This window comes from Setaria italica, chromosome VII (genome assembly GCF_000263155.2).
Source record: "Setaria italica strain Yugu1 chromosome VII, Setaria_italica_v2.0, whole genome shotgun sequence".
In the NCBI taxonomy this organism is placed as follows: Eukaryota; Viridiplantae; Streptophyta; class Magnoliopsida; order Poales; family Poaceae; genus Setaria; species Setaria italica.
The window spans coordinates 34,532,633-34,542,520 of NC_028456.1; the positions used below are offsets into that span (position 1 = coordinate 34,532,633).

General features: G+C 44.3%; 2 protein-coding genes across 2 annotated transcripts; both read right to left on the reverse strand.

Annotated features, from left to right (window-relative positions):
* Positions 1-229: 229 nt before the first annotated feature.
* Positions 230-5,169, reverse strand: LOC101758733 (bifunctional aspartokinase/homoserine dehydrogenase 1). Its single transcript, XM_012847296.3, has 12 exons — positions 4,688-5,169; positions 4,427-4,577; positions 4,269-4,347; positions 3,947-4,061; positions 3,768-3,821; positions 2,775-2,862; positions 2,598-2,690; positions 2,328-2,368; positions 1,912-1,965; positions 1,127-1,290; positions 839-910; positions 230-687 (listed from the first exon to the last, which is right to left on the reverse strand). Exons 1-12 carry the CDS (start codon positions 4,796-4,798, stop codon positions 555-557), a joined length of 1,155 nt encoding a protein of 384 aa, XP_012702750.1. The 5' UTR covers positions 4,799-5,169; the 3' UTR covers positions 230-554.
* Positions 5,170-5,859: 690 nt separating this feature from the next.
* LOC101759544 (protein DETOXIFICATION 21) lies at positions 5,860-9,547 on the reverse strand. The gene is made up of 8 exons (XM_004977381.4): positions 9,200-9,547; positions 7,503-8,044; positions 7,320-7,406; positions 7,056-7,112; positions 6,735-6,973; positions 6,529-6,647; positions 6,350-6,436; positions 5,860-6,252 (listed from the first exon to the last, which is right to left on the reverse strand). The coding sequence occupies exons 1-8, from the start codon at positions 9,515-9,517 to the stop codon at positions 6,172-6,174; spliced, it is 1,530 nt and encodes a 509-aa protein (XP_004977438.1). The 5' UTR covers positions 9,518-9,547; the 3' UTR covers positions 5,860-6,171.
* Positions 9,548-9,888: the final 341 nt, after the last annotated feature.

Genomic DNA, 9,888 nt, shown 5'->3' on the forward strand with positions numbered 1-9,888 from the left:
TACGATAAGGGATCGAGTTCGGAACGAGGATATGCGTGATAGGTTAGGGGTAGCACCAATTGAAGAAAAGCTCATCTAACACCAACTGAGATGGTTTGGACATGTTCAATGAAGATCTCCAAAAGCACCGGTACGTATTGGAACCCTAAAGCGTGACAGTAATGTGAAAAGACGCAGAAAAAAACCAAAATTAACATGAAAAAAGACAATAAAAGCTTTTTTGAAGGGATGGAATATGCCCAAAGATTTAGCTCTGGATAGAAGTGCTTGAAAACCCGAACTCTGATTTATGGCTCTTGGTTCTTGTTAGGTTTCAACTCTACACTACTCTGAAACGCTTTGTTGTTGTCGTCGTTGGAAAAAACTCGGCAACGCATGTCGCAGTTTGCCAATTTGCTCGCAACAGTATACAGCAGCTGAATGAACAAAAGTGTCCATACGACCTCAACTCCTCGACCAACCCTCTCATCCCACAGAGGACACCACCGCTCAAGGATGCTATTACGTACAGCTATCAAACGCTCTGGTACTAACAAGATGGGGGTGGACACTAATCATGCCGTCTTCCTGAACAGGTCTTGGAGGTCGATTATATCAGCAAGAACGCCTGCAGCTGTGGTGTCGTTGCCAGCCCCCGCCCCTTGGATCACCAGAGGGGAGCTCTCGTAGCATCGGCTGTATATCTCCCTCCACCTGATCACCGAACAAAACACATTTGTGAAAAATCTCAAACCAGGGCCAACCAAATGGTAGCTGGGATATTGACGCTTTGGGAACAGACAGCGGTGACAGATGGTAAAACAAAAAATGGAGCAAGTAGGAGAAAGAATGATAGCATACCACATTGTCACTTCCCCTCAATCTACCGAGCGCTGAATCTTTTGGGAGCTCTTTAAGGCCTACCTGGCACCTGCAAAGTAATAGGCCACATAAAGATTGAAAACTAGCCAGGGAGAAACAACATTGGAAGAAGATCCAAATAAGTAAACAAGTGCTACGCAATAAGATTTTGGAACAATTAATGACAACAAGAAACAATGTTGTAGATTCAGGAAAAAAAATAGGACCCTGATTTATGGTGCCACTGGATATTGCACAGTACTATCACACTACGCTGGATGCATACCCTGTGCTTCCAATCTCGCAGACATAGCGAAGAACATTTCCCCTTGAAGATGCTGCTTTCACTCTTTCTTCCACGCTCCTGTCAAGTTGTACTAAACCACTTTCAAGGAAGTCCTCTGTGGATACTGCATCAGGTCCTAATTCGCTAGGATATAAACTCTCAACCTGAGAGTCAAGAGAAACACAAAAATTGGCTCACTTAGAAATTGCCAAAAACAGAGTGCCTGATTGATTACAATCTCAGGGATTCACTTAACTGTAGGACATTATATTCATGATGCAATTTTGTATAAAAGAAAGGAACATATAGTAACAAATGATAGTGTTGAAGACATTCAAATTAATAGCTATCATATCACACAGAATCCAGAGAAAAAAAGCTCTCAGGCCATATAAAACTGCACAAGAAACAAACGGCGCCATCAATCAGCTATATAAACAACTTTTACAAGTCTGGAAGCTGTTTAGTATACTCTTTCAGACTTAGAATATCTGCATAAGATTGGTGTAACAAATTCAGACAATTATATCTAAGATGGCTCCATGTAACCATTCAAATGAATAGGAGGCAGACTATCCACAAGTAACAGGAAGTAACTTTTCCCAGACCTACTTGATTACTGTTAACATGAATAGCCAAAGTAACAGTCACACCCATATAAGTTTCAGCTATAATCAGTAACAGATAAAATATCACCCAGTGTTTAAAAAGCACCATGTTTGTAAAAAAACAACACTATCAAAGTCGAAGCCATAAATCTTGAGAAGTAGGATAGATAGGCATACATTGATATAGTCCATGCTGATTTGTTGCCCCAGAAGCCTAGCCAGGATCAACGCCTGCATGCAAACATAACAAAGATAATCTGAAACATTTGAACCAAACCTCAGCTACCGCTTTCACAAAAAAAGCAAGTTTTTATATTGTGATTTAACCATATGCAGATGGCTATATGGAAATTAAAGCTGTGAAGGTATTAAACTCGAATATGAACAAGTGGATAACATGGCCTACTGGAACAGGAGGAGCATTTCGTGATAATGGTTATGTTCATAAGATTTTCCACATCAAATCTTATTAGGACACAAATAAACTCAACACAGCAACAGTTCATGCAATACATACCAGTTCACATAGGAGATGAAAAAAAAGCAACAAACAGAACACCACTTATTTAATGGGAAATTGTGAGGTATCTAACCTTTCTAGCCACATCCATTCCACCAAGATCATCACGCAGATCTGATAAAAATAAACACATCAGTAAATGCACATTTCAAGGTGGTAAATGATAAATACTTAAGTTGTGTTCCTTGTGCTTAGATTATTTATATTAGGTATTATCTTTGTTACATACTAATAACTATAGAGATTTTTGTGTGAGCTCCATGTCACAAACAAGAGCTAACTACAAATCAACACATATGAAATCGTAATGCAAAAAAAAAAAATCAATGATATATTGTAAAACCTGGTTCTGTATAGCCAAGAGACTTGGCATTTTTTACAACTTCACTAAATTTCTTTCCATCCTCCAGCTCACTCATCACATACCCAAGTGTACCTACAAACCCATATGAAGGAAAAGTTGTGTTATTTTTATAGAAACAGGGCATCTTTTTTACATAATAGACTAATAACTGCATACCGCTTAGACTGCCAACTATATGAGAAATTGGATCTCCAGATGCAATAACACGGGTTACAGAAGCTATCACTGGCAAACCTGCTCCAACCTGAAAGTAACAATTGCACATATAAATAACCAAGGATCCCAAGCGAAGGTGAAAACACCGTAAAGGAGAGAGAGAAAAAGCTAAATAGAAATAGAACCATGCACGGGCAATACAAAATTAATTCATACAGTCAAATAGATTTTTGTTTGACCTCCACTTCACAAACAAGAGGTAACTACAAATCAACACATGAAAATTGTAGTGAAAAAAAATTCAATGAGATATTGTAAAACCTGATTCTGTATAGCCAAGAGACTTGGCTTTTTTTACAACTTCACTAAATTTCTTTCCATCCTCCAGCTCACTCATCACATACCCAAGTGTACCTACAAACCCATATGAAGGAAAACTTGTGTTATTTTTTTTAAGAAACAGGAATTCTTTTTTTACATAATAGACTAATAACTGCATACCGCTTAGACTGCCAACTATACGAGAAACTGGATCTCCAGATGCAATAATATGGGTTGCGGAAGCTATCACAGGCAAACCTGCTCCAACCTGAAAGTAACAATTGCACATAAATCACCAAAGATCCCTAGCAAAAGTGAAAACACCATAAAGGAGAGAAAAAAATGTTAAATAGAAATAGAACTATGTTATAAGTATGCCCTGACTGTTATCATGTATATATTTGCATTATCTTTTGATTTGAGCAAACAATACTCAACCAACAGACAACAGTCAATACAGAATTAATTCACTGTGAACATTGAAAGAATGAAATTGCAATGATATAGTTAGCTTGCATCATATACCACAACATTCAATATATTACAGGCAAGGTTCTGAGATAAACCTATAGCTGCAAAACTCTGGTTATATATAGACAGCAGTAGTATGTACAGGCATCAAAATAGGAAAGGGAAAAGAAAACGGAACCACTGATAGAAGCAAGAGCATACAGTAGATTCAAATCTTATCCGACGGAAGTTGGAGACCAACTTTTGAAAATCCTCCTGCAACAGCAACAAACACATTTGTTAATTAGATAACTGCTCTTTGTTGAATTACAGGACATAATGCGAATTAAGCATCAAGAAAGACTATTTTTAGCAGAAAATAGGAAGTCAGATAGCATTGCATAAGCACCGGTAAGAGGTTTCTTGTTTGCCAATACAATGCAGCATCCATGGTCCACGGCATCCTTCAGCAGACTAACAGTGTCATAGGTTGCAGAACAGTCAACTAGTACCAGGCTTGAGAATTGAATAGAGGCGTGACAATAAAATGATAAATGTGGGTACAATACCAAAAATATGATTCAAATCTATCAGAGATAAAACAGCAGGATGTAAAGCTTTTTGGTGCCTACAGATTGGAACATAAAAGGCAGAGAGCAAAATATACTGGAGGTAGAGGAAGATGAAGATATGTGTATATGCAGTTGAGCACAGAAAAACCAACCAGTTGTTCTTCCAAGCGTGGTAGCGGCGTCAATGACTTTGCTCCTAGCCTCAGGGTTCTGGAACAGCTGACAGTGCCCTGAAATTGCACATCCAAGCATCTATTATTCTACAACATGGCAAGGAAGGTGAGTAGAATCAAATGGGACAATATCAACCTTGGCCGAGCAGGGCAGACAGGGGAGAGCCGGCGGCCTTGGCGGCGCAGAGCTGGGTGAGGAGCGCATCATCGAGGCCGCTGGAGTGGACATCGTCGGCGACGAGCAGGGAGGAGCTATCAGCGACGCCCACCACACGGACGGCCACGCCCTATCGGCAATAAGCAGGCAGTGAAACAACAGAAACCATCAGCGAATCAGTGACCACCGAATCGATCGGGCATACAGGTGGTCGGACAGGGGGGATAAGAAGAGCGAAACCTGGTTGGCGTGGAGGGGACGGCAGGACACGATGTGGCGGAGGAGGTAGCGGCCTACGCCGCCGCAGCCGAGGAGCACAACGGGAAGCACCGACTTCACCGGCGCCGGCATTTCCACAACTTCGATTCGTCGGGAGGGAATTAAGGGCAGGGGCTAGGAACTGGATGGGCCGCGGCCGGCGCACCTCTACAGGCCGCCGTGTGCTCAGAGCTCGTCTCTCTGGCGTGTGGGCCCAATGAGTGGGCCGTGCTGAGTCAGCGACACTAGAAGCATGGGACCAGGGTGTCAGTTTCAAAGCCCAGGCCCAACCGGTGGATCGCCGCGAGACAGGCTCGTCCTTTCTTCTTCCTTGCCAGCGGCGGGCGGCGGCAAATGAGCCCTGCACGCCGGCGGACAAGCCTCGACGTGCAGCAATGGGAAATCGAGGAGGGGGAGTATGCAGCGCAAGAGCATGTAGGACGGTAATGGAACCGCCCCCCCATTCACCTACACAGAGTTCAGCTCGGTTCGTCCCCTCCTCCCATGACCTCTGACCTCGCATTCGATTTTGTTTACCCAATCTGTCTCGGGTTGAATTACAGTATCGATAGTTTTGCTGAAAATCGATTGAATTTTATCTGAAATCAACACTTCAGTGCGAGATCGCAAACGAAACCCTAGCAAAGCGGGGCTAAAAACCTGTAGTTTGCGTAGCCTAATCCATTTGATTCTGCCGAAATCAGTAGTACAGTCAACAAGATAGATAAACAAGAGCTCAATGGGTCCACATCTTCAACTAAGGGGTGTTTGTTTCTTTAGTCCCTCCTAAAATTTATGTCACATCGAATATTTAGATACCAATTAGGAGTATTAAATATAGATTAATTACAAAACCAATTGCACAGATGGAGACTAATTTGCGAGACGAATCTATTAAACCTAATTAGTTCATGATTTGACAATGTGATGCTACAGTAAACATGTGCTAATGATGGATTAATTAGGCTTAATAGATTCGTCTCGTGAATTAGCCTCCATCTGTGTAATTAGTTTTATAATTAGCTCATATTTAGTCCTCCTAATTAGTCTCCGAATATTCGATGTGACATAAATTTTAGGAGATCCTAAAGATCCAAACACCCCCTAATTAAATATGTGCAAATGTACTCACACAATCGGCACAAATGCCCCCAAACCACAACCACTGCTCTGATGGGGACATTAGCATACCCAAAATTGATGCAGAGCCAGTCTTGCCAAACTCATGGTTAGCCAATACAGGCTCACCCATATGTGCCGTCCTGTTGGCAAATGATACAGCGCTTCTCTAATCTCTACTGGACGTTCACTGCTGCTGATAATTGATTTCGTTGCTTGGCTTGAGGAGTAACACATAATCATCAGGATAGGCTAAACTTCTCTCATTTCGTTCTTGAGAGGTCAGGAAATACGTGTGCATCTGCTGAAGGGTCACCGATGCTGACCAATTTTTTTTGAGAGCTGGTTCAAGCATTGCCCCTTGAGCCCACCAGTCTTTTGTTTTCGTCCATGTACCATCTCTTCAATCTCTCTTGAGCAAGCGCCACCTGCAAATAGGAACAATGAATAGTTCAGTATTTTTGAAGATTGCAAATAGCATAGCTAAGCAGAACACTTAGCAAACAGTGAGTGAGTCAAGGTAACCTGTTTTTCCCAGTCGGTCTTTAATGTTATGAACAGAAGCACAATAGTTTGGACTAGTGTTCCCAGCAACATGCCAATCCAAATGCCCTACACAACAGGCAACCAAGTGGAGTGAGGAACACAACTTCGCTAAGATGCACCCGACATAATGGTAATACCAAACTGCAGTATGATCGTACCTTTACATGATATCCCACCACATAGCCTAGGACTGCTCCAAGAGGAATGCCAATCAAGTAGTACGATGTAATGTTAACATAGGCAACTACACTTTGCCAGCCAGCACCAACAGCGACACCTGCAGATGATGAAATGACATTTTAGTATCAGTAAAATAAGGTACATTGCACCAATCTCTATCATCCAGTAGAACTGAGAATCATACCTGATAGCACTGGTTGGACACTGTTTAACAATATGGAGAAGGCTAGCAGAGGCGAGAGGTCAGCCACTGCGTCGGCCACTGCTCGACTCTCAGTGAATATGTAGGCAAGGCTTCCACGGAAGAAAAGGAAGAGCACAAATAGCACAAATCCAATCAAGGAAGAAGTGATGACGACATTGTAGATCGCGAACTTGGCCCTTGTTGCACTCCCAGCTCCAAGCTCATTTGCCACCCGCACCCTGAAAATGCATTGCATTAACATCAAGATTGTAGGAAGAAGAACAAAATTTATGAATAAAAATTTAAAGATAAAGTAATTACCCTGTTGCAGCCAGGAAGCCGAGAGAAATCATCATCTCCCAACCGTTGATGTTGAGGCTGCACAGTTCACAAATAGATACCACACTGCTTAGTTATGCCGTTTGTGATCACAAAAGGAACATCATGACAAGCACAATGACATGCAGCTACTATTCTGGTAGTTAACACCAATTACGAGTGGAGAGACCAGAGTATATCTGTGTATGGAAGAAGTATGAATAACAACTACTGAATGGAGCTAGCATAGAGTAATCTGTATATTACCATATTGAAAGGGCATCAAGTGCAATTTCTGCATTCTTCATATACCCTGTGAGGAGCACCAATATGGTGTAGTACCACAATTCCAAACTGAAAGGCCAAGCAGATCAATGAATATCTATTTTTTTCCATTCTGAAACTGCATTATATTATGCATATTGAACCATAAATATGCTGCTTAATTACCAGAGCATGACACCAGAAGACAGCGAGAGCTTGATGATGGAACCGAGGTCAGTGAGAGCAGCAGATGAGAACCCGGTCCACGTGAGAGGGCAACCACCGCAGAAGACAAAGGCAAGCTGCCCAAACACGGGTATCCACATGGCGATGACCATGGAGCCCATGACCCCAGCAAGGCCGAGCTTGAATTTGACGGTCAGGAGCCATGACAGGGCGAGGTGTAGGCCGAGGTTGAGCATGGCGAGGTAGGTGATGATCATGTTCTTGCTCTGTGCCTGGAGGTACATCTGGAGCGTGAAGGACCAGACGTAGGAGAGCATGACGGGGATGTACCAGAGCGAGATGACGCCAGCCACCGCGGAGATCTTGGGGTCCTGGCCCAGGGCGACGAGCAGCGGCTCGGTGAAGAGGTAGACGGGGAGCAGGGCGACGGCACTGGCGAAGAGGATGATCCAGGAGCGCTGCAGGTAGATGCCCAGCATGTGGTACTGCTTGGCGCCGTAGGACTGGCCGCACAGCGTCTCCAGCGCGCTCGCCATGCCCAGCTGAGGTAACGTCCATGAAATTTAAGCTTCAAGGTGTTGCATTGGTTGGCATATACAGTTAGATAGCCTAATGTTTTCAGCTGTTAATAATGCTTTTACAGGTTGCTTTCGGCTTGTAGGCGACGACGCCAGGCCACCAGGGCAGACGTTGTTCATCTTGCGTCGCAAAAGAAAGTGTTTGTGCCAGCCAAGAGTGAAAGTATAGCAATCAACGGATTGGAGTTGTCCATGCATTTTCTACCATGACTCTGGACACTGACTTCACAATCGGATGATGAATTGAAGATGGTCACTGCTGATTGAAGCCTGACGCCTCGCTATTTCGTTGACCAAGAATGAGAAAGAAGAGAGCAACTGGAACACGAGCGTATTGATGATGGCCGTCTCTTTTGCACTGGACGCGCAGAAACTTTCCAAATCTAGAAATCTGATCGACAGGTGGCCTGCCTGACTCTTTACTCGAATTTAATTGTGGACCCAAAATGCAGATGAAGAGCTTAAAATCGATGGTATCTCGAGCGTGCATGGGCCACAAAACGGCTTGGTTCAAACTTGATGAAAAATTGAATGCTACTACGGTTGGTACACCAGAAATACTACTCCAGTTTGTAGGTTAGACATGAATACGATGCTCCTCTGATTGATTGTGTCACGTCACTCTCACTCTCTATGGGGCCAGTTTTTGCCAAGAAAAAGTTTGTCCTGGTACTCTCTGGTCCTTGTCAATATGCACTGTGTTATGAATGAAAACGCAGGCAAAAGGAGGCAAACAGAGGGCATGCCTTGTTGGTTTAGTAGACTTGAAACTAGGGGTGTTGCAAGAGGTCGTTGTTTTGCAGTAATTTTCGCCTATATAGTGCTATCTTTTGTGTACCCCTATCTAGTCTAGATAGCAAAACTTCAGTATTATATCTCTTAAGAGTAGGCGTGCTGACACTGCCAGTCGTTTTGCCGTAGGCAGCGGTTTTTATCCTATTGCGACCTTTTACCTGCCCCTGGTAAAATTTGGTTTCTTTTCTCATGGCAAGGGAGTTATGTTGCGGGTACAATTTGGCAGATGCACGAACGAGATGAGGTTAGCGCAAGGTGGATTAATTATATTGTGATGAAACAGCAAATAAATATTGCATACAGAGGAATGGTTAGATTACTGACGAGGATGCCGTTGCTGAATCGCATGAGGACGGTGGAGACGAGGGCGTAGGCTGCGAGCTCGGTGGCGCCGATGTGTCCGATGAAGGCCTGGCTGATGACGGTGACGCCGAAGGAGGAGAAGCGGGTGAAGATGGAGGGCCCCGCCACCACCCAAAGCTTCTTGTTCTCCACCCACGCCCGGCGCCCCAGCGGCAAGCGCGCGTCGTCTTCTTCCTCCGCCTCCCGCGCCTTGCTGATGCCTCCATGGTGGTGGTCGAGCAGGGGCACCTTGTTCGCCTCCTCTCCCCTGCTGCTATCAGTAGCCTGCTTGTCCTCCATATCGTACGTCGCGGCACGCACAGAACAGAACGCAGGCGTATATATTATGGGAACTGGGCGAGGATCGTCGGTAGCTGACGAGGACGAGATTGCCCCTTGTAGCACGGCCTTAACAGCGCTGCCCAAGGCGACTTTTTGTTTTTTAGCCTTTTGCGAAAGATTCTCACAAATAGGTCCTTGGCGGAACCAATTCCAAAAATAGACCATTAGCTTGGCGCCATCCACGCTGACGCCAAGCTACAACGTCTCGGCGCCAGCCATCCTGGCGCCAAGGTCTATACAGAGCTGCTGACGCGGATGCCAACGTGGCGGGGGCTTGGCGCCATCCATGATGGCGTCAAGCCTTGGCGCCATGGATCTGGCGCCGAGCT